This window comes from Syngnathus floridae, chromosome 7 (genome assembly GCF_059516105.1).
Source record: "Syngnathus floridae isolate MCC-2025c chromosome 7, RoL_Sflo_1.0, whole genome shotgun sequence".
Lineage (NCBI taxonomy): Eukaryota > Metazoa > Chordata > Actinopteri > Syngnathiformes > Syngnathidae > Syngnathus > Syngnathus floridae.
This window is the reverse complement of record NC_142419.1, coordinates 15,705,254-15,729,031: the sequence shown is the minus strand read 5'-3', so window position 1 is coordinate 15,729,031 and position 23,778 is coordinate 15,705,254. Positions and strand designations below refer to the sequence as shown.

Genomic DNA, 23,778 nt, shown 5'->3' with positions numbered 1-23,778 from the left:
GGTCCAACACTATTTTTTTTTTCATTTTATGGATCCACATGAACATGAAAAGATGAACAAAACAAAATCCTAAACAGACACTAATAAAAACTAAGCAACTTTATTTTCAAATTCATGACTAAAGCTAAAATATTAACTTCTCACTGTAATAAAGGAAAGGAGTTGAGCATCTCAATCAAAAGGTACATACTAGAATAGAATTATCATTGATGCATAAACTCATAAAGTCTGCTCAAATAGAAGGTGAGAACTTCACGGATCACTGCTCATCTCCCCAAGACACTCAGAATTCTCAACAGAGACTCTTTGGTGACTGACTGAGCAGGAAACAGGGTTCTCGCCAGAGTGGATTTTTCTTGTGTGTTTGTAATCGTTTCCTTTGAGAGAATTTTTGGCCACAAACTGAGCTTCAGAAAGGTTTCTCACCAGTGTGGATTCTTGTATGACTTTTTAAGCTTCTCTTCACTGAAAATGTTTGGCCACAAACTGAGCATGAAAAAGGTTTCTCACCACTGTGGGTTCTTGTATGACTTTTTAAGCTTTGTTTCAGACAAAATGTTTTGCCACAAACTGAGCATGAAAAAGGTTTCTCACCAGTGTGGGTTCTTGTGTGCCTGATTAAGCTTCCCCTATGAGAGAATTTTTGGCCACAAACTGAGCATGAAAACGGTTTCTCACCAGTGTGGATTATTTGATGTCTTTTTAAGGTTCCGTTGTCAGAGAATTTTTTGCCACAAACTGAGCATGAAAAAGGTTTTTCACCAGTGTGGATTCCTGTATGACGTTTTAAGGTTTGCTTCAGTGAAAATCTTTGGCCACAAACTAAGCATGGAAAAGGTTTCTCGCCAGTGTGGGTTCTTGTATGGCATTTTAAACTTTCCCTGTTAGTGAATATTTGGCCGCAAACTGAGCATGAAAAAGGTTTCTCACTGGTGTGGATTCCTGTATGACGTTTTAAACTTTCCCTGTGAGAGAATCTTTGGCCACAAACTGAGCATGAAAAAGGTTTCTCGCCGGTGTGGATTCTTGTATGACTTTTTAGACTTTCCCTCTGAGAGAATGTTTTTCCACAAACTGAGCATGAAAACGGTTTCTCACCAGTGTGGATTATTTTATGTCTTTTTAAGGTTCCGTTGTCAGAGAATTTTTGGCCACAAACTGAGCATGAAAAAGGTTTCTCACCAGTGTGGATTATTTTATGTCTTTTTAAGGTTTGCTTCACTGAAAATCTTTGGCCACAAACAAAGCATGGAAAAGGTTTCTCGCCAGTGTGGGTTCTTGTATGGCATTTTAAATCTCTACCCACAAAGAATTTTTGGCCACAAACTGAGCATGAAAAAGGTTTCTCACCAGTGTGGATTAGTGTATGATGTTTTAAGTTTTCCTTCAGTGAAAATCTTTTGCCACAAACTGAGCATGAAAAAGGTTTCTCACCAGTGTGGATTATTCTGTGCGCATATAAATGTCCACTCTGAGAGAATTTTTGGCCACAAACTGAGCATGAAAAAGGTTTCTCACCAGTGTGGGTTCTTGTATGGATTGTTAGACTTCCCTTATGACCAAATTTTTGGCCACAAACTGAGCATGAAAAAGGTTTCTCACCAGTGTGGATTCGTGTGTGCGTTTTTAAATAATCCCTCCGTGAGAATTTTTGCCCACAATCTGAGCAGGAAAAGTTGTTCTTTCTTGTGTGGATTCTCATGTGTTGTTTCAAACTACTGCTATGAGCAAAGAAAAATCCACACTGAGAATAATGCCTGTGTTTGTTTTGAAACTCATCAGCAGCAGGAATATCAGGAACATGTGACGACACGTCATCACTATCTGATGATGGTGGAGCTGCTTGTGATCCCCCACAGTGGTCTCCATCCCCGTCTCTGGTCATTTGTTGACTAGAGCTGCAGCCTGGAAGCTCCGCCCCTTTGCTCACAGGAAATCCAGTCATTGGCATAATGCAGGTATCTTCCTCCTCCTTTTTAATGTTGCAGGAGTCCTCTCCCTCCTCTTTAGTACAAGGCTGCTCCAACTCTTCTTCCTCTTTTTTAGTGCAAAGAAACTTCTGCTCCATTTGTTCACTGAAGTGGTGGACCTCTTCGGCCACATCTTCCTCTTTAATGCGAGTGCGCTCTGGCTCCTGCTGCTTAGGACAAATAGCTTCACTGATGTCTGCAAAAAAAGACAATCACATTAACATCGAAGGTTACAATTAAAGGGAGACTGCTCAAACCTATACGAGACCTTTTTTCAATTGACAATGACTTTGATTATATTCTACTAAATATAAACACTGGAAAAGGAATCATAATAGACCTGCTCTGTGCAACACAACATAAGGCTGCAGCCAAAGAGCTTCCAGTCGTTGACGACTCCGGTCCTTTTCCTCCACGTACTTTCCTGTGGTCATTGCAGACATGATCACACCGCAACCACTGTCTGGACTAAGTAGGAACAGACACACTGAAACAAAGAGGAGAAGACAACCAGTATTTATTTTACTCGCGAGTTTTTTAAAACCATCGCGAGCATGCATGCAACCATCAGTGCTAATCCTCGAATTTGAGTATTCCCACAGTGCAGTATTACTCTTGGGACGGGCAAGAACTAGCATGTGATGATGGCTGATTTGAGATCCAACATTGGTCGAGCATAAATATCATTAAGTTAGCACTGGGGTAGCTACCATGCTAATAAAAGCGGGACGCACTTCTCTACTCTGACCAAACAGTACTACCACGGTGCTAACATGACAACTTAGGTCCATAGTACTCGTAACTTACCTCTCGTCGTTGCGGTTGTAGTACAGCTAAGGTTAACGATTTACCACAAAAGTTACGTATTTATCTGCTGCAGCGGAATGGAAGGCGACAAGCTTGTTTCGGTGCTCACGTGCGGTCGATTTTACTTCCTGTTACGTAATGATGATGTCATTTGAGTGAGGTCCCAGACGCCCTCTAGCGGAAGACCCTGGGACGTTTTTATGTTGGTGACCAGCAAAGTTGGAGGCGAAGCACACTCACGTACTTGCCTGTACTTTGCAAAGATACGGCCTATTCGTTTTCACATCAAGCATAATAAATAAACGCACCCCAACTTTACAGCAAAAGCGTACATATTTGGATATTTAAATGTCTGTTTAAGTTATATCAATGTGACTAGACCACGTACACGGTAAGAGGTTGAGACTTCCATGAGTACTATGAAGTAAACAACTCTTTAATGAAATGTCTTAATATGCATCTCAAGTACATTTTAAAGTGTTATTAGCAAGGCAAAGTAACAAAAAAAGTGGGATATCCAGCACTATTTGTTTTCCATTTTATTGATCCACATGAACATGAAAAGCTTAACAAAACAAAATCCTAAACAGAAACTAATAAAAACTAAGAAACTTGCCCAGAATACGAAATAAAACTAATTGCAGTTAAAAAAAACACAACTAAAACCAAAATAAACATCAAGTATAATAGAAAATACAAAACTATTATCGTCCCGAGGCCGGTTAACTTTATTTTCAAATTCATGACTAAAACTAAAATATGAACTTCTCACTGTAATAAAGGAAAGGAGTTCAGCCTCTCAATCAAAAGGTACATACTAGAATAGAATTATCATTGACGCATAAACTCATAACGTCTGCTCAAATAGAAGGTGAGAACTTCATGGATCATTGCTCATCTCCCCAAGACACTCAGAATTCTCAACAGAGACTCTTTGGCAACTGACTGAGCAGGCAACAGGGTTCTCGCCGGAATGGATTTTTTTTATGTGTGTTTTTAATCGTTCCCTCTGAGAGAATTTTTGGCCACAAACTGAGCATGAGAAAGGTTTCTCGCCAGTGTGGAATATTGCGTGCTTTTTTAAGTTTTGCTGGTAAGCAAATGTTTGGCCACAAACTGAGCATGAAAAAGGTTTCTCACCACTGTGGGTTCTTGTATGACTTTTTAAGCTTTGTTTCAGACAAAATGTTTTGCCACAATCTGAACATGAAAAAGGTTTCTCGCCAGTGTGGAGTATTGCATGCTTTTTTAAGTTTTGCTGGTAAGCAAATGTTTGGCCACAAACTGAGCATGAGAAAGGTTTCTCACCAGTGTGGAATCTTGCGTGCCTTTTAAAGCTTCCCCTATGAGAGAATTTTTGGCCACAAAATGAGCATGAAAAAGGTTTCTCACCAGTGTGGATTCTTGTGTGCATTTTTAAATTATCCCCCCGTGAGAATTTTTGGCCACAATCTGAGCATGAAAAAGGTTTCTCGCCAGTGTGGGTTCTTCTATGGTTTTTTAAATGTCCACTCATTGAGAATTTTTGGCCACAAACGGAGCATGAAAAAGGTTTCTCGCCAGTGTGGATTCTTGTATGACTTTTTAGATTTCCCCTGTGAGAGAATGTTTGGCCACAAACTGAGCATGAAAAAGGTTTCTCGCCAGTGTGGATTCTTGTGTGCGTTTTTAAACTATCCCTCCGTGAGAATTTTTGGCCACAATCTGAGCAGGAAATGTTTTTCTTTCTTGTGTGGATTCTCATGTGTTGTTTCAAACGACTGCTATCAGTAAAACAAATTCCACAGCGAGAACACTGCCTATGTTTGTGTTGAGACTCATCAGCAGCAGCATCAGGAACATGTGACGACACGTCACCAATATCTGATGGTGGAGGTGCTTGTGATCCCCCACAGTGGTCTCCATCCCCCTCTCTGGTCATTTGTTGACTAGAGCTGCAGCTTGGAAGGTCCGCCCCTTTGCTCACAGGAACACCAGTCAATGGCATCTTGCAGGTATCTTCCTCCTCCTCCTTTTCAATGTCGCAGCAGTCCTCTCCCTCCTCTTGATTACAAGGCCGCTCCGGCTCTTCCTCTTCTTTTATAGAGCAAAGAAACTTCTGCTCCATTTGTTCACTGAAGTGGTGGACCTCTTCGGCCACATCTTCCTCTTTAATGCGAGTGCGCTCTGGCTCCTGCTGCTTAGGACGAAGAGCTTCACTGATGTCTGCAAAACAAGACAATCACATTAACAATAAAAGTTACAGTTGAAGAGAAACTGCTCAAACCTGTACAAGACCTTTTTCAATCTAAAAATGACTTTGATAGAATTCTACTAAAAATAAACACTGTAAGAAGATTCATAATAGACGTGTACTGACCTGCTCTATGCAACACAACATAAGGCTGCAGCCAAAGAGCTTCCAGTCGTTGACGACTCCGGTCCTTTTCCGCCACGTACTTTGCTGTGGTCCTTGCAGACATGATCACACTGCAACCACTGTCAGGACTAAGTAGGAACAGTCACACTGAAACAAAGAGGAGAAGACAACCAGTATTTAGGGTGTTTTAACACCTGGACCCTTTTAAAAGAACCAAAGTCAGGCCTCTTTAAGTGGACCAAGAGTAAAAAAAAACTCAGTTCTTTTTGTGTTCACATTGTGAGTGTATTTCAAAGAGGACCGAGTTCTCTTTCTGGTTCAGTTCAGCCTTGATGGGGCCTCAGTCCTCTTTCTGTTCACACGAGGTCCTCTAGAGCTCTCGCACTCCCACTGCACTGCATTCTGGGTAGTTTTCAGTTGTTTTTTTCACTTTTATTCTGCATTGAATAGAAGTTCTATCAAAACCGGCTGCTTTCATTCTCTCAGAAAATTCTTGAAATACTTTCGCAATACGGTGGGTCGTAAATAGTTGTGATTTAATGCTGTCGTCGTTCCAAATTTCCAAAAGACATTCCGTTTCGTCTTCTCCCCAAACTATGCCACGTCCAGGTGCCGTGGCAGAACTTTGAACGGAGCATGCTTCTCTACGTTTACTATTAGAACCACGGTCACGACCACGACCTGCTGCTGCCATACGAAGTGAACCCAGTGTGCTTTGTGTTCACAATGCACAGATTAGGTGAACCGTACCGTTGACTTTTTAGCGAACCGTACTGAGGTGGTTGGCGTGTTCACATATGCACAATAAATGCTGAGTCATCGATCGTTTAGAGGGCTGAAAGGGACCAAGTCTGAAAACACCCTAAGTCTTGGTACGGGCAAGAAGCAGCATGTGATGATGGCTCATTTGAGATCCAACATTTGTCGAGGATAAATACCATAAAGTTAGCACTGTGGTAGCTACCATGCTAATTGAAGCGGGACGCACATCTGTACTCTGACCAAGCAGTACTACTACGGTGCTAACATGATAACTTAGGTCCATAGTACTCATAACTTACCTCTCGTCGTTTCGGTTGTAGTGTGGCTAAGGTTAACGATTTACCACGTAAGTTACGTGTTTATCTGCTGGAGCGGAATGGAAGGCGAACAGCTTCTGTTTCGGTGCTCACGTGTAGTCGATTTTACTTCCTGTTACGTAATGATGATGTCATTTGAGTGAGGTCCCGGTCGCCCTCTAGCGGAAGACCCTGGGACGTTTTTATGTTGTTGACCAGCAAAGTTGGAGGCGAAGCACACTCACGTACTTGCCTGTACTTTGCAAAGATACGGCCCACTCGTTTTCATATCAAGCATAATAAATAAACGCACCCCAACTTTACAGCAAAAGCGTACATATTTGGATATTTAAATGTCTGTTTAAGAAATATCAATGTGACTAGACCACGTACACGGTAAGAGGTTGAGACTTCCATGAGTACTATGAAGTAAACAACTGTTTAATGAAATGTCTTAATATGCATCTCAAGTACATTTTAAAGTGTTATTAGCAAGGCAAAGCAACAAAAAACAAAAATAGGGGAGGTCCAACACTATTTTTTTTTTCATTTTATGGATCCACATGAACATGAAAAGCTGAACAAAACAAAATCCTAAACAGACACCAATAAAAACTAAGCAACTTGCCCGGAAAAGGAATTAAAACTAATTGCAGTTAAAAAAAGACACAACTAAAACCAAAATAAACATAAAGTATAATAGAAAATAAAAAACTATTATCGTCCTGATGCCGGTTAACTTTATTTTCAAATTCAGCACTAAAGCTAAAATATGAACTTCTCACCGTAATAAAGGAAAGGAGTTGAGCATCTCAATCAAAAGGTACATACTAGAATAGAATTATCATTGATGCATAAACTCATAAAGTCTGCTCAAATAGAAGGTGAGAACTTCACGGATCACTGCTCATCTCCCCAAGACACTCAGAATTCTCAACAGAAACTCTTTGGCGACTGACTGAGCAGGCAACAGGGTTCTCGCCAGAGTGGATTTTTTTTATGTGTGTTTTTAATCGTTCCCTCTGAGAGAATTTTTGGCCACAAACTGAGCATGAGAAAGGTTTCTCACCAGTGTGGACTCTTGTATGACTTTTTAAGCTTCTCTTCACTGAAAATGTTTGGCCACAAACTGAGCATGAAAAAGGTTTCTCACCACTGTGGGTTCTTGTATGACTTTTTAAGCTTTGTTTCAGACAAAATGTTTGGCCACAAACTGAACATGAAAAAGGTTTCTCGCCAGTGTGGAGTATTGCGTGCTTTTTTAAGTTTTGCTGGCAAGCAAATGTTTGGCCACAAACAGAGCATGAAAAAGGTTTCTCGCCAGTGTGGATTCTTGTATGACTTTTTAAGTTTCCCTTCCCAGAGAATTTCTGGCCACAAACTGAGCATGAGAAAGGTTTCTCACCAGTGTGGATTCTTGTATGACTTTTTAAGGTTCCCTTGTCAGAGAATTTCTGGCCACAAACTGAGCATGAAAAAGGTTTCTCACCGGTGTGGATTCTTGTATGACTTTTTAGATTTCCCCTCTGAGAGAATCTTTGGCCACAAACTGAGCAGGAAAAAGGTTTCTCACCATTGTGGATACTTGTATGTTTTTTTAAGGTTCCATTGTCAGAGAATTTTCGTCCACAAACTGAGCAGGAAAAAGGTTTCTCCCCAGTGTGGATTCTTGTATGTTTTTTTAAGGTTCCATTGTCAGAGAATTTTTGGCCACAAACTGAGCATGAAAAAGGTTTCTCACCAGTGTGGATTCTTGTGTGCCTTTTTAAGTGTCCCTTCACTGAAAATCTTTGGCCACAAACTAAGCATGGAAAAGGTTTCTCGCCAGTGTGGGCTCCTTTATGCCTGATTAAGCTTATCATATAAGAAAAGTTTTTGCCACAAACTGAGCATGAAAAAGGCTTCTTACCACTGTGGATTCTTGTATGACGTTTTAAGTGTGACTTCAGTGAAAATCTTTGGCTACAAACTGAGCATGAAAAAGGTTTCTCACCAGTGTGGATTATTCTGTGCGTATTTAAATGTCCCTTCTGAGAGAATTTTTGGCCACAAACTGAGCATGAAAAAGGTTTCTCACCAGTGTGGGTTCTTGTATGGATTGTTAGACCTGCCTTACGACCAAATTTTTTGCCACAAACAGAGCATGAAAAAGGTTTCTCACCAGTGTGGGTTCTTGTATGTTTTTTTAAGCTTTGCTTGGAAGACAATTTTTGGCCACAAACTGAGCATGAAAAAGGTTTCTCACCAGTGTGGATGCTTGTGTGCTTCTTTAGATTACTCATCTGAGAGAATTTTTGGCCACAAACTGAGCATGAAAAAGGTTTCTCACCAGTGTGGATTCTTGTGTGCATTTTTAAATGTTCCCTCCGTAAGAATTTTTGGCCACAATCTGAGCATGAAAAAGGTTTCTCACCAGTGTGGACTCTTGTATGTTTTTTTAAGTTTCCCTTCTCAGAGAATTTCTGGCCACAAACTGAGCATGAGTAAGGTTTCTCACCAGTGTGGATTCTTGTATGACTTTTTAAGGTTCCCTTGTCAGAGAATATTTGACCACAAACTGAGCATGAAAAAGGTTTCTCACCAGTGTGGGTTCTTGTGTGCATTTTTAAACTATCCCTCCGTGAGAATATTTGGCCACAATCTGAGCAGGAAAAGTTTTTCTTTCTTGTGTGGATTCTCATGTGTTGTTTCAAACTACTGCTATGAGCAAAAAAAATTCCACAGTGAGAACATTGCCTGTGTTTGTTTTGAGACTCCTCAGCAGCAGCATCAGGAACATGTGACGACACGTCATCACTATCTGATGATGGTGGAGCTGCTTGTGATCTCCCACAGTGGTCTCCATGCCCTTCTCTGATCATTTGTTGACTTGAGCTGCAGCTTGGAAGCTCCCCCCCTTTTCTCACCTCATGTTGACCCTCATCTAAACTCTTCACAGGAACACCAGTTACTGGAATCTTGCAGGTTTCCTCCTCCTTTTTAATGTTCCAGGAGTCCTCTCCTTCCTCTTTAGTACAAGGCTGCTCCAACTCTTCCTCCTCTTTTTTAGTGCAAAGAAACTTTTGCTCCATTTGTTCACTGAGGTGGTGGACCTCTTCGGCCACATCTTCCTCTTTAATGCGAGTGCGCTTTGGCTCCTGCTGCTTAGGACAAATAGCTTCACTGATGTCTGCAAAACAAGACAATCACATTAACAGTGAAAGTTACAGATGAAGAGTAAAGGGAAATGTGCTTTTGGCAGTTTGCAAACATATTTTATTAAGGCTGCGTTAGACCTATATATAATAACATCAATATAATCTCCAGTAGTAGCTGTGCTTGTATGATCACATGATCAGCGTTAAAGGAAATGTGCAGGCAACTGCACGAAGTTGTTTTCTTCTAAGTGTTGTGCAAACGGGATGTATCATCGGTCAAGCGTGATCGGGACAAACGCGCAGCTGGCGAAAACATCTCGAGATAGGTGAGAAACGAGAATAACACCCATGACCTTGTGATCGAGCTTCGCGAGAAAGACCCAACCACCAGAACAGCTGCACTCAGCGATAACATCCCGTGGGGAAGAGACGGCCATCGAGCAATCATCACACAATGTTTTACATGTTTGAATATTCATATTGTGTTCCTTTATAACTGGGCAACCCGGAAGAACTTATTGTCTCTTGATGGGCACAAGAACACACGAGTTTTAGTGTGAGGGACCCGGGACCCAGGTGACCCTGTATTAGCTTGCTTTGTTAGGAATAAGCAATTGGTAAATGGGGTCTGATTGATCTACTGGTCTTCTCTCTGACTGAACGAACTCGCAAAATTGTTAGGTGCGCCAGTGTGTGGTTTAGGATAAAACAACTCATGTGTTAAGTGTTGATCGCAATTTGGAGTTAGATCAATAACTAGAATCCGCTGCCTAACAAGAGAAACTGCTCAAACCTATTCAAGACCTTTTTCAATCTGACAATGACTTTGGTAGCATTCTACTAAATAGAAACACTGGAAAAGGAGTCATAATAGAAAATAGCTGTGTACTGACCTACTCTGTGCAACACAACATAAGGCTGCAGCCAAAGAGCTTCCAGTCGTTGACGACTCCGGTCCTTTTCCTCCACGTACTTTGCTGTGGTCCTTGCAGACATGATCACACTGCAACCACTGTCAAGCCTAAGTATGAACAGACATTAATTCACAAACTAAAACAAAGAGGAGAAGACAACTAGTATTTATTTTACTCGCAGGTTTTATAACATCATCGGGAGCATGCCTGCAACCATGAGTGCTAATCCTCGACTTTGAGTATTCCCACAGTGCAGTATTACTCTTGGTACGGGCAAGAACTAGCATGTGATGATGGCTCATTTGAGATCCAACATTGGTCGAGGATAAATATCATAAAGTTAGCACTGTGGTAGCTACCATGCTAATAAAAGCAGGCCGCACTTCCGTACTCTGACCAAGCAGTACGACTACAAATAACGGCGCTAACATAATAACCAAAGTCCACAGTCGTCATTTACCTCTTTCGTCGTTGCGGTTGTCGCGTAGTTAAGGGTAACAATTCACCACATAAGTTGTGAGTTTATATAATGCAGCCAAATAGAAGGCGACAAGCTTCTGTTTCGGTGCTTATGTGCAGTCGATTTTGATTCCTGCTACGTAAAGATGTCATTTGAGTGAGGTCCCGGACGCCCTCTAGCGGAAGACCCTGGGACGTTTTTATGTTGTTGACCAGTAAAGTTCGAGGTGAACTACACTCACGTAATTGCCTGTACTTTGCAAAAAATACGTCCCACTCGTTTACACATATAGTATAATAATATATAATATTTATTATGTTATTTGTTTATTTATTATTTATTCATCGCTCTTATTTATTCTCTTTGTATGTCTTGGCATGTGAAGAAATCGACAATAAAATACTAAATATTCTTTTAATTGTATTTCTTTTTTTTAAATAAAAGTGAGTTTTTAAAAAATATTTTAGTCTATCCCGTAGACGTCTAAGGGATAGACGTCTAATAAACTTTTAGTCCTTTTTTAGCCGAGTTACAGCCTAGACGTCTAGGTAGCAAATATAGACTGCTTTTAGACCACAAAATGCTCACAGGTTTATCTTACGTGTGTCGTAAAATGTTGGCAATTACTCACATCTTATGGATCTCCATTTTTTCGTGCATCACATGACGGGTGTCATCTTTCGTCATCGTTTAATATCATTCTACAATCATTACATAAGATTCAATACTTCACCTTTCTACATAGTTTAATGTCATTCGGTATGATTCGCTCTAATTTCATGATTCCAAGGCATTCCACATGCTTTCATATTTTGTCATTCGGCATTTCTACACAAATTGCTTCATCTATTTTCACTGCAAAAATGAAAAGAATTGGAAAAAAAGTGTTTTGCTTGCTTCTGATTTTTTTTCTTTACAAGTCTTGACAAATATGGGGGCAAAAATGTTAAGATGAACAAACATGAAAAGCTGAACAAACACTAATAGAAAAGAAGCAACTTACTCTGAATATGAATTAAAAGTAATTACAATTAAAATCCACAACTAAAATCAACATCAGGTAAAATGAAAACTACAAAACTGTTATCATCCCGAGGCCAGTTAATGACATCATCATCGATGCAAAAACTCATGAAGTCTGCTCAAATAGAAGGTGAAAACTTCATGGATCATTACTCATCTCCCCAATTCTCAATAGAGACTCTTTGGCTACTGACTGAGCATGAAGAAGGTTTCTCGCCAGGGTGGATTCTTGTATGACTTTTTAAGGTTCCCTTGTCAGAGAATTTTTGGCCACAAACTGAGCATGAAAAAGGTTTCTCACCAGTGTGGATTCTTGTGTGCCTTTTTAAGCTTCCCCTATGGGAGAATTTTTGGCCACAAACTGAGCATGAAAAAGGTTTCTCACCAGTGTGGATTCTTGTGTGCCTTTTTAAGCTTTGTTTCAGACAAAATCTTTGGCCACAAACTGAGCATGAAAATGGTTTCTCACCAGTGTGGAGTCTTGTATGTTCTTTTAAGGTTCCCTTGCCAGAGAATTTTTGGCTGCAAACTGAGCATGAAAAAGGTTTCTCACCAGTGTGGATTCTTGTGTGCATTTTTAAATGTTCCCTCCGTGAGAATTTTTGGCCACAATCTGAGCATGAAAAAGGTTTCTCGCCAGTGTGGATTCTTGTATGCTTGTTTAAATTTCCCCTCTGAGAGAATTTTTGCCTACAAACTGAGCATGAAAAAGGTTTCTCGCCAGTGTGGGTTCTTCTATGGCTTTTTAAATGTCCACTCAGAGAGAATTTTTGGCCACAAACGGAGCATGAAAAAGGTTTCTCGCCAGTGTGGATTCTTGTGTGCTTATTTAAACTTCCCTTCTCAGAGAATTTTTGGCCGCAAACTGAGCATGAAAAAGGTTTCTCTCCAGTGTGGATTCTTGTGTGCATTTTTAAATGATCCCTCCGTGAGAATTTTTGGCCACAATCTGAGCAGGAAAAGTTTTTCTTTCTTGTGTGCATTCTCATGTGTTGTTTCAAACTACTGCTATGAGCAAAAAAAATTCCACAGTGAGAACAATGCCTGTGCTTGTTCTGAGACTCAGCAGCAGCAGCATCAGGAACATGTGACAACACGTCACCGCTATCTGATGGTGGAGCTGCTTGTGATCCCCCACAGTGGTCTCCATCCCCGTCTCTGGTCATTTGTTGACTTGAGCTGCAGCTTGGAGGCTCCGCCCCTTTGCTCACCTCATGTTGACCCTCATCTAAACTCTTCACAGGAACACCAGTTACTGGAATCTTACAGGTTTCCTCCTTTTTAATGTTGTAGGAGTCCTCTCCCTCTTCTTTAGTACAAGGCTGCTCCAACTCTTCCTCCTCTTTTTTAGTGCAAAGAAACTTCTGCTCCATTTGTTCATTGAAGTGGTGGACCTCTTTTCCCACATCTTCCTCTTTAATGCGAGTGCGCTCTGGCTCCTCCTTCTCCTCTTTAATTTCGCAAGAGTCCTCTCCCTCCTCTTCCTTCTCCTTTATGGTGCAAAGAAACTTCTGCTCCATTTGTTCATTGACGTGAAGGACCTCCTTGCCCACATCAAGACAAACACATACACATTAACAATGAAAGTTACAGTTGAAGAGAAACCGATCAAACCTATACAATGACTTTTTCAATGTTCCAATGAGTTTGATAGAATTCTAATAAAAATAAACTGATGATGGCTGATTTGAGATCCAACATTCGTCGAGGATAAATATCGTAAAGTTAGCACAGTGGTAGCTACCATGCTAATAAAAGCGGCTGCACGTCTGTACTACAACCAAGCAGTACTACAAATAACGTTTCTAACATGCTGCTAACATGATAACTTCGTCGTAATTTACCTCTTTCGTCGTTGCGGTTGTCGCGTAGCTAAGGTTACCAATTCACCACATGAGTTGCATGTTTATTTGACGCGTTTGAGTGCTCAAAGTTACCAAGCGCGGTTTTGTTGTAGTCGATTTACTTCCTGCTACGTAATGATGATGTCATTTGAGTGAGGTCCCGTACGTCCTCTAGCGGAGGTCCGTGGGATGTTTTTTTGAGTGACGTTCAGGTCCACCTCGGACTTCTAAATTTCATTACTTAAACAGGAAAATAAAGTTCTTCCAATGTCAAAATCATCATTATATGTATTATTTGACTGCTCAGTGAAAAGGTACAATATGACTCAATGGAAGTCTTGCACAACATTCGACAATTTCTTGTGAACAAAGGAGTGAATGAACTACAAAGCATTTTTTAGTTAGACCTGTTTTAGACCAACTTTATTTTTCAGCTCATGTGTAGCTTCTGGTCCACAGTTCTAACCCTAACCCTCTCTCCCATTGTCCAATCAGACCATTCCGCTCCATTGGAGCGATGAGTACGTCACACCCTCACCATGGCGGTTGGGCGAGCACAAGACCAGAGTCTTCTTGACATTGGAACCAAGGCGAGCAGCAGCCAGGAGTTCCATCAGTGGCACACGTTCATCCACGTCCAGGCACATGCAGATGAAGTGTGCGTGGAAGCGCAGGGGGTCACCTGCAAACACAAAACAAGCCTATGAAGGCAAGCTTCTCTTCCTTCCTGCTTTATTTCCTGACTTCCTTTCTTATTTCTACATTCAGCATACCAGGATAGACGAGGAAATCTCCGCCAAACTTCCCGGCCGAGGTCAAGTAGAAGCCCCGCCCCCTCAGGTCCGCAAACACCCGGTACCTGGTATCGGCGGCGGGCGTGTGGACAGCACGACACGCTGGCCCCGGCGAAACCTGGGCCGGCCCCACCCTGGCTGTGTTTAATTGGACCGCTAGCGCAGTGCGTGGGAAACTAAATTGACGCTCCAGAGCTTCCAGGCGGTGCCGCGTGTCCTCCTCGCCGTCGACCTCCGACCCTGAGGGCAAATCACGATGAAGGGGTGTCATCATTCAGTCTCAGGGTCATAAAAGTCTGGGATTTTTTCATCACCTGGTTGTGACGAGCCGAGCGCACGTAGCACCGCCGCCTTTCTGTCTCGGAGAGCGAGGACTTGCTGCTCTTGGTAGTTTTGCTGCAGAGATTCCTCATAGAGCGCCACCTGGCTAACTCGCTCGACCGCATCCTGAAGACGGTGCATTCGTCACAAATAAAATTCACTCCAATTTGCACTCATCCGCAAGAAAGCCACCCACCGGTTGGGAGACGGCGGTCTCGGAGGCGAGGGCGCCACACTGACGCAGATATTGCTCCTCCTCGGGGAGTAACAACAACGGGCGTCCCAGACGTACATTCTGCCGGGGGGTGCGCGGCAGCGAACCCAGCAATGCCCCCACCACACCGACAGAACGGGCTGCGGCCACGTCCTCTGTACGCCACACCAGGGATGCCGAGTTACACTGACTGACGTGCACGGGCCGGATGGGAGACTCCGCCTCTTTGGAAGACATCACCGCTGTGTCAACACAACACTTAGGTTGGTGATCCAAGGTAAAACATTAGTTTGTCAGATGTAATTAATCTCCACAAATTATTTTATAAACATGAAGCCTAAACATATTACACAAATAAATGCCACAAAAGATAAACGAGGGTGTTTCAATTTCCGAGGTTATTCCCATAAGGGTGACCGTTGCCATGACAATTAAAGTTTTGGCCAGCAGGGGTCAGGGTTGTGTGCACACGAAGCTTGGAGAAATGAAGCTTTTTGGGGAAGTTCGACAAAATCTTAATGAGTATTTTAAACATTTCTACAGTAAATGACAATTATGAGAATCGTGTTGTACAGATTAACACACCGAACGCACGTGGAAACGCTTCATTGTTCGACGTACTCACGTGTTTCTGTTGCCCCAAGTTTTTAAGACTTTTTTGGGCTCCAAAATGACACGTTGCACATCCGCCCAGCAACCGAGGAATTTATATAAACACCGCGTCACGACGTAATTTTGTAGGTTAGCAGCCAAACGCTGTTGTCACCCAGCAGCGTGTTTTGATTGTTAGCTTTTGTGCCGTAAAGCGATGCTGCTGCCGTGCTGTTTTTACGTCACAACATTTGACAGTCGCCGTCATGATAAATGACCGCTAGAGGGAGCCTCAGATGCTTGAGGGTGTGAGGGTAACAATGCAGACGTGTTGTTTTGTTTTGTTTACTTAATAATGTTTTATATCAAAAGTATTCACCAGTTTGAGCAAAACGATTGTTTACTGAGTTCTGATATTTTTGAGTTTTGATGTAAAAAAATATCATCAAATAAGCATTCTTCAAGGAAAACTAAAAATGAAAAATCTCCTAGTAGTGAGATTGTAACTTTATTCCTGCAGACAAACTGAAGCTATTTGGGTTTGTATTGTGTGGTATGAATGAAGCCAACAGAAACCGCATCCCAAAGCAGTTGGCTTGCTTCCTCCCGACCTGATAACTTTGGTTTCAGAGCTGCACAGAGGAAACTTAACACTTCTGCTCAACTGGTTATTAATTGCACTGTACTTGTGACAAAGATCTCCACCATTTAGTTGCGCGCTTAGAACACGCGCCTGTTGATATCGGATCCAAACCACTCAACTCTGCCTCACCCATTTTAGTACATTTCATTATATTCTTCCTGAATGTGTGTTTGACAATGTTCTTTAGTCTAGTTTATATTATACTTGGTTCTTTAGTGGAAATATTTTGGTATAGTTTCAAATGTGCTTTTAACTAGCGGCTAATTAGCCTGTAAATTAGTTAGTTTTGGGGTGCTTATTTACCCAGTTTGCATCTTTAGCCAGTTGATGCTAACAGCTTTTTTCTTATAATAGTGTTCAACTTGGTTTATTTAAAAAAATAAAAACAAGAAAAAAGTTAGCAAAAATGCATTGTGGGAATGGTTAGTGGCAGACGGTATGACATCACAAATAGGGAACAGTGGCTCATTTAAGACACTTGATTTGAGGTTAATGCAGCTCCTCAGAGAATTAACGTAGGGTTATTTTGTAAAATGGGCAGTGGGCGTCAAAGACCCGTTGAGTGTTCAAGCTGTCAACTCGCTCGAGAAGGCTCATCCGAGGACAGATTGAGTTTCATGTCCATCCTCCTTAATGACCCGTCAGCGGAGAGGGTCGCTGCGTGATCTCTGTGTGATCCCCACCACACCCTCCTTCACATTCCCGCGATCCGCTCAGATGCGACCAATCTGGCTGACATCTGCGGCCCACCCCTGGCCTCACCGTGTTATTACCCATAGATTGCTCGGACACCCCGCTTCCGCAAAGCCTCCCCGACGCATCTCAGGGGACGGCTCGGTCTTTCGTGGACCACCCCAGGGAGATGAACCCCCTCCACTGTTACATGTGGAAGGAGGGCTGGGGAGGCGGGGGTCTCCGGGGAGTCACTGACCACCAACTGTTGTGAAACACCAGGAGGCGGCGCGCTGCCCGAGCTTGTAAGGGAGCTAAAGGACAGCTAATGCGCTTTGACGCCGGGTAATTCTTCCATTTCAATCCAAATGAGTTGTCATTGTTTGCAACACGAGCATTTTAGTCACTGAGTCGACTAGCTACGGTAGCCTTAAAGAGACAAAAAGCATTTAATGAAGACCTTGAATGTAGTCAGTGGTGATACAATTTTGATTTCAATGGACTTCAACATGTCTTTGTCCTCAAGTCCTGTCCATGTTACTGGAGGTGTGTGTGGGCAACCAAGTGAAGTTGTAGTGCCCTTGTGGGTCCCTCCTGACAAAAGCCTGTCCCTGAGGATAGCTAAGGGTCTTTACGCTACTGGCAGGGCTCAGGGACATCGCAAAAGCCAAGTCTGGATGTCCACCTTCACCCCGACCAACTTGCGACGGACTCTGGGGCGACCAAGAACAGTTCAGGACCGGACTGTTAAAAGGAGTCTGGCCAAAGTGAGTCACCTTGGAGATTGGTGGTCCTTGAGGTGGACTCCTGTGGTCTGGAGTGGATGCCATGAAGGCAGGATGACTTTGCGGACTTTCTGTGCTACCATAGCTGCAATCTGACTGTTCCGGTGAGAAGTTCTCCTGATACACAGTCGGCATAGAGGATGTGTCGATGGTGTCCGGGTCTTTCAGACCAAGAGTCCTCAGAACCCAAAGGTCCAGCTCAGAAGAGGAGGAACTGGATTCCGCGGAACTGAACTCAGTGGAATTGAACTCGGCGCTGAGGTTCCGGCAGATGCGTTTGCTGACCTGAAGGTGGCGCCGAACGGAGTTTTGGAAAGACCCACCGTTGCATGGCCGCTTCCTGTTTAGATTCCAGGTCTTGTCTGGAATCTACAACATTTATTTGAGTCTGCTTAGCATGAATGGAGACTCAGGGTAAAATACAAATACTATACGAAACAATAAAAGTAAGCACAGCCTTATATAAAAATATCCATATTTGGATCCACTTAGCTTGTTTGCCTCCCTAGTGTCATGTGACTCAATTTGGTGTTTTTGTTCTCACACCCATGTCAGGGGTGTGCAGACTTTTGTGAGATGCTGAAAGTGTGAATGTATGGTTGTCTACGTTTTGGCCAGTTTGCTTGTCTAATTTACCCTAAAACTGACTGATGACCAAACTGTTATTTGTCGACATCATCAAAAAAGTGCAATGATTGTCTCACTCCGGCTTTGTCTTCAAGATTCCTGACGAATGAAGAGTTGAGGAATTGTCGCAGTTTGTGGTTTTCCTCCTGGAGGCGACTCAGTTCCTCTTCCTGCTGCAAAAGCGCGTCCTCAAGCTGACCGCGACCATTCCATACACACACAGAGAGCACAATGAGCAACCTTTTCATTTTTGTATTCAAACAAGCACAATTTGATCTGATTTGCTAGAAAAGATTTGACTTTGACTTTGTACCTGTTTGTTCCTTTGGAGGTGAGGCGAGGGCTGCTCTGACCACTGTCCACCAGCAGGGGGAGACCTGTTAAACACACACTCCTCTGACACGTGCACGCGCATTAACCTTTAACATCAATTTATGCCTAAATAAACATGGTCACATCACTGAACACAATAATAATGAAAAAAAATCTAAAATTACTAAATATTTTGACTGACCCCATGGACACGAGGAATGCTTGTCTGCAACATTGGGGACGTTGCACTGATCGATCAGGGACCACGTGTTGGTTAGGGTTTCCATAGAAACAGAAATAGATGACGTCCTAAAGATCCCTCTGAAGGGGGAATCAAAAATATGCTGAAATAAAAAAATAAAATACATGCTAAAAAAACATTTAATAAATATTGTTTTATTAAAAAAGAATCAAATGCAAAAATATTAAAATACAATTGATATATTTTGATTTTAAAGTAAACCAAATTATATTAAAAAAAACTCGTTTGCTTAAGTAGTTTTTTAAATAATTATTTCAAATTAATTATTACATAACGGTATCCTTGCAATTTACAGATTGGATTCTTTTTTGTCGGCCCCATAAATACATTGCATACATAGCATGAAGCGTGAAAGTCACCGACTTACGTGAACTCACCGCAGCCACGCGCAACGGCGGATGTTCCCCACGTGCACGCGCGTCGCCAAACGTCCTAAGTCACAGAAAGTTAAAAAAAATCAAATGTGGAAATAATTGCAGAAAAAAAGATGAAGAGAACACATGCTGCTGCTTCTGAAGATGAAGATCCTCTGACCTCTGCTCGTAATAAGTCACACACACACCCTACTTAATATACATGCACACACACAAAACTAATCACAGCTCACCCAATCACATTCACGGACGGTTGTGACGTCATTAGACCATGCAGGTAGGACACCACCTGAGGATGAGAAGATGTGATGTCAGCACATTTGTTATAAGACTTTAAGACATAAATAAAATATGATTGCATTAATGAATGACACATGAATGTATGAATTATAAATCAAATTCACAAAAGAACATACCTCATAAAAACACCAGTTTGCATCAAAACAAAAATTTGTGTAAACAACTACGCAAGGACACAAGGTACAAATGAAAAATCATGTTTCCTCAACATTGATGTCGTGAATGTGACTATCACGTGGAGAAGACCACAGAGTGACCATCAGGTGTTTCATACATATTATTATGGGATGGCACAATAACCTTGTGTTCACCATATGTGCCAATCAAATTCAGCAACAACTGCGGGTGCTCATACGCGCACCGGGAGGGTGTCACTCAGAACTTTGATGTCCGGGTTGTTGCTACGGCGACACGTCGGGCCGCTCGTTTTCCAATTAGCCCCCGGGTTGCCGTACTTGCCGGCGGCGGGATGGCGGATTACCCATTTGATAGACTGGTGACCAGCTGCTAGCCTTTGGTGAACCCTGGACGGACAGCCAGGTGGACCCTCATCCACTTGTTGAAGTTCAACTTTGGTTCCATCCAACATGAATGTAAGTGAGTCTGCAAAATTTTGAAATCAAGGATGAACTTCTCAGCCATAATTCAATGCAAACACTGAACATCAGTAAAAGGACACTATGTCTCATCCAGACTTGAATCGTCAAAATCCCCAATAAGTGACTCGTGGGACCACAGGTGGTCTACCTGGTGGTCTAAATCTAGTTGTGAGCACAGATGCTCAATCCCGCCCGGCCCGCCTCCCGTTTAACGTCCCCGCTGGGAACCTAATGACGGGGGGGACGGCCGACGGGATTTGTTGGACAACATCAACGGCTGCCTAGCTGCCGGCAGTCTGCTCGCCGCTGGCCAGATAAGAATGGTGCTGGTCGTCGCCACAGTCGCTCGTCTTTGTTGTTGAAGAAAAGTCACGCTCCAGGTTAATCTCGAGTGTGTGAGATGTCCCCTGAGGAGAAGACGACAAGCTGGAGCATTTGACTTTTACACAGGAGGTCACTGCAGAAATAGACCCCCCCCCCCATCCCCGCTTAAATCGCGCTAAAAATGTGAAAATGCCGCACACACACAAACTTTGTTTTCATGCGTGCGTCCATTGGAAAATCGTAATACAATTGAGTGCCTGGAGTGGTCGCCCACCTATTGAGTGTCAAATTAAACCGGCAAGGTGTTTAAGTGACTCCAAGAGCTAAATCAAAAAGTGACCGTGGACCTCTGTGGAAATCTTGACTTTGGACTTATGCACTCTTACCTCTGTCATCGATATTTCTGCCTAGTTGTTCTTCGCAGAGGATAAATAATACACGCGTCTCCTTTCAACTTTCCTTTCTTTTAAATGCTCGAGACTTGTAATTCTATGATTGAAGACTCGTAATCCCCATGAATGCATTTTACTTCCAAACCGAGTTTCGACGTTCTTTTCTCCAGAGTGGCTGGAAGCTCCGCCTTCATTCCTGCAAATTATTGTGGTCTTGTTACATTCATCCACAAAACATTATTTCATGAGGATTATGTCCAGCGGGAGCGGCGGCGTAATGATAGGTTACAACGCCTCCCGAAAGCTCGGAGGGCTCGGGTGTCGTCCGGCGGCATGCCTACCCGCGCGCCAGGTGACCTCATCGACCTGCGGGTCTTCCGATTGGCTGCTCGGTCGAGGTCCCCGCCGGCGCGTGCCAGAAGTGAGCATTGTGAACACCTTTTTGTTGAGCTAGAACAAAATGTTTCGTGGCTGGTAAGGTGCGAGTTGAGATTGGATCATTCCGGCCTGCAAGCGTATTGTGTTACAATTAAGTCCATGACCGAAACGTAATCGAACGGAAGTCCTGTGATTTAAATTGACATCCCCAGAAGTCCGTAAGAAAAGCTTTTAGTCTACGTTTCAACGATAAATTAGAGTTACTGGAAAGACAATCAAATTTTTTTTTGTTTTGCGACTACATGGTTAGGAATGCACCACGGTCGGAAAAGTGGGGTGCAGAGGGCGTGGGCAGCGTTGGATGACATCAGCGCGACCCGAGAAGGTCGTCAGCAATTAGCGGTCAAGTTATTTCCATCATTATTAGCGCGTTAGCCGCTATTATTAGCGCAGGTGTGTTTTCTCAATGAGGGCGAGCGAGACGAGGAGATGGAGGTTGCCAGGCACCCCTACTAACATGAACACATTTACCCAATGGAAAAGGGGTACAGGAAGTGATGTCACGTGGGAGGCTGCACGTTGGAAAGACACACGGACAGCTGCTATAAAACCTGACATCAAGTCAGCGCACGGCAACAGACAAGAGGACTTGTTGAAGGTAACGCGTGTGTGTGTGTGTGTGTGTGTGTGTGTGTGTGTGTGTGTGTGTGTGTGTGCATACAGGTGTCTGCATGTAGAGAAAAAAAAGTTTTATTTTCATACTTGTTGTTGGAATAATTGCAATATTATCGATTATATAAAATTTTGAATGCTTAGTAAATGCCTGCAGCAGATCATAAAATGAAATATTCTGATCTGATACCACACTTTTTTTTTAAGTAAACAAATTGAAACTTTTTTTGTATTTTTGCATGTCATGTTTGCATGTTGGTGGTATTTTAATAATCTATACTTAAGGAATGGCAAGGCAGATTAATTTATACACCACATTTCATACATAAGGTAACTCAATGTGTTTCAAATAATTCCAAAAACAACATTTAAAGGTTAAATCATGTCATGTAATCATCATTTACTTATATAATTTATAATTAACTTTTATAATTTTATATAATAATTTTAAATACAAGAAATACTTTTATTACTCAGACATAAGTCTTCATTTATTTATCAATCATGGCTGCTCTTTAAATAAACTCAATGTCAAAGAAAAGTTTAAAATGTTGAAGGTGAGGGAAGACCAGGGTATTTTTGTGAATGGAAGAATTTCCTGCATGTGTGTCATGAATGGGACATGCATCAGCAGTGTGTGTGTGAACCTACAGAGTGCATTATCAAGAATGCGTTTGACGTTGGCGGCATGCGTGTGCGCACTAGCGCACATGAGCGTGCGCCTCGGGGGAGCTCGTTTTTGGACGGTCAAAAGGCGTTTATTCGCAGAGATGGAAAATGCTAAAATTAGCCCGATGTTGCTGGACAATACGCATCCCCGTCAGCAGAGCTAAAAGTGGTCCGTCCGTGTGTGTGTGCATGTGTGGATTCCACTCCAGGTGTTAGCGCGCGGTACAAATGTGTTTGTAGGCTAACATGCTCAGGTGGGAGGTGTGATGCGTTTGTGTGTTGCAGATGTACTTGTGCGGCGTTCTGCTCTTCATCTGTCTGCTGTCCATCAACATGCATGAAGGTGACGCTCACGAGCTGAGGCGACCACAACAGGTCGATTCCTGTTTTCTTTTTTAGCCATCCATTCATAATATGTTTTTTATCTCGTGTTGAAGCTGTTGAAGAAGCAATTCGAGGTGTTCCAATACTTCTGTCTATGTGGCGTACCTGATCTCACTTACCTGTGTTGGCGTTTGCAGCATGAAGATGCTTCGACGAGGTCCGGGCCCGCCGCATTAGTCCACCCGGACGTGACCAAAACGCTCCAGCCAGATAGTCGAGCGAAAGCAGAGAATGATGTCACGGAGAACAAGAGGAAGACGAGTTTCCTCGGGAACACGCTGGATCGGCTGTCCATTGGCGCCGTCAACTCCAAACATGCGGCAAACAGGCAGAGGTCAGAACACATGGAAATGAAATTAGGACAAAGTTCTGATCTAGTGAAATAAAATAGTAATTTTTTTTTTAAACTTTCCAATCTTATTTTATTCTTGATATTTATTTCTTGGGATGTGTTGTGCAGTACCTGAAGTGTCATTTGTCTGGCTATCAGAGTGATTGAGTTGCCACGGCGACGCCTCAGCCTCCCTCCCATGGACAGGCTCGGGATGAGACACTTGCCAAATAAAAGAGGATGAGTGACCCCATCTATGGAGAATTAAGGTAGCACGTCTTTGCCACGCACTTCTTTAACTATTAATACTCAATATGCTCCGCCCCTTCACAGGCCTCAGCCAATCAGCAGCTAGAACACTCGGAACCGGTCAATCGACGCATCTGGAAGTCAAGACTTTTTTTTTTAATACTTTAAATAGATGTCTGGATGTGTCGAAATATATTGCTGCCCCTTTTTTATGTTTTAGTAAAGAAAAAAATAGTATAAAGATTGTAAAGAAAACTGGGTTTGTTGAGTGTTATTTCTTTATAGCGACAACGATGACATTTAAGCATGAGGG

General features: G+C 42.6%; 5 protein-coding genes and 1 pseudogene across 8 annotated transcripts; 1 reads left to right on the top strand and 5 right to left on the bottom strand.

Moving 5' to 3' along the window:
* Positions 1-84: 84 nt before the first annotated feature.
* Positions 85-2,927, bottom strand: LOC148395591 (uncharacterized; annotated as a pseudogene). Its single transcript, XR_015859344.1, has 3 exons — positions 2,778-2,927; positions 2,311-2,457; positions 85-2,166 (listed from the first exon to the last, which is right to left on the bottom strand). The product of XR_015859344.1 is annotated as an uncharacterized LOC148395591 (transcript).
* Positions 2,928-3,298: 371 nt separating this feature from the next.
* On the bottom strand, positions 3,299-6,372 carry LOC148395590 (uncharacterized). The gene is made up of 3 exons (XM_088380292.1): positions 6,198-6,372; positions 5,137-5,283; positions 3,299-4,982 (listed from the first exon to the last, which is right to left on the bottom strand). Exons 2-3 carry the CDS (start codon positions 5,237-5,239, stop codon positions 3,658-3,660), a joined length of 1,428 nt encoding a protein of 475 aa, XP_088236418.1. The 5' UTR covers positions 5,240-5,283; positions 6,198-6,372; the 3' UTR covers positions 3,299-3,657.
* A 344-nt stretch (positions 6,373-6,716) lies between these two features.
* Positions 6,717-10,889, bottom strand: LOC148395589 (uncharacterized). Its single transcript, XM_088380249.1, has 3 exons — positions 10,706-10,889; positions 10,225-10,352; positions 6,717-9,363 (listed from the first exon to the last, which is right to left on the bottom strand). The coding sequence occupies exons 2-3, from the start codon at positions 10,325-10,327 to the stop codon at positions 7,088-7,090; spliced, it is 2,379 nt and encodes a 792-aa protein (XP_088236375.1). The 5' UTR covers positions 10,328-10,352; positions 10,706-10,889; the 3' UTR covers positions 6,717-7,087.
* Positions 10,890-13,842: 2,953 nt separating this feature from the next.
* On the bottom strand, positions 13,843-15,729 carry tsen34 (TSEN34 tRNA splicing endonuclease subunit). The gene is made up of 5 exons (XM_088380310.1): positions 15,527-15,729; positions 14,884-15,143; positions 14,681-14,813; positions 14,346-14,606; positions 13,843-14,254 (listed from the first exon to the last, which is right to left on the bottom strand). Exons 2-5 carry the CDS (start codon positions 15,136-15,138, stop codon positions 14,064-14,066), a joined length of 840 nt encoding a protein of 279 aa, XP_088236436.1. The 5' UTR covers positions 15,139-15,143; positions 15,527-15,729; the 3' UTR covers positions 13,843-14,063.
* Positions 15,730-17,227: 1,498 nt separating this feature from the next.
* On the bottom strand, positions 17,228-19,321 carry gmnc (geminin coiled-coil domain containing). 3 transcript variants are annotated; one of them, XM_088380308.1, is made up of 5 exons: positions 19,161-19,321; positions 18,734-18,852; positions 18,533-18,615; positions 18,297-18,413; positions 17,228-17,961 (listed from the first exon to the last, which is right to left on the bottom strand). In XM_088380308.1, the coding sequence occupies exons 2-5, from the start codon at positions 18,816-18,818 to the stop codon at positions 17,329-17,331; spliced, it is 918 nt and encodes a 305-aa protein (XP_088236434.1). In that variant the 5' UTR covers positions 18,819-18,852; positions 19,161-19,321; the 3' UTR covers positions 17,228-17,328. The 3 variants fall into 3 exon arrangements, with proteins under 3 accessions (XP_088236434.1, XP_088236432.1, XP_088236433.1); XM_088380306.1 differs by having other exon boundaries at positions 18,734-18,875; positions 19,171-19,321; XM_088380307.1 differs by having other exon boundaries at positions 19,171-19,321.
* Positions 19,322-21,698: 2,377 nt separating this feature from the next.
* On the top strand, positions 21,699-23,674 carry ostn (osteocrin). Its single transcript, XM_088380334.1, has 5 exons — positions 21,699-21,818; positions 22,787-22,876; positions 23,023-23,219; positions 23,376-23,485; positions 23,550-23,674. The coding sequence occupies exons 2-4, from the start codon at positions 22,787-22,789 to the stop codon at positions 23,458-23,460; spliced, it is 372 nt and encodes a 123-aa protein (XP_088236460.1). The 5' UTR covers positions 21,699-21,818; the 3' UTR covers positions 23,461-23,485; positions 23,550-23,674.
* Positions 23,675-23,778: the final 104 nt, after the last annotated feature.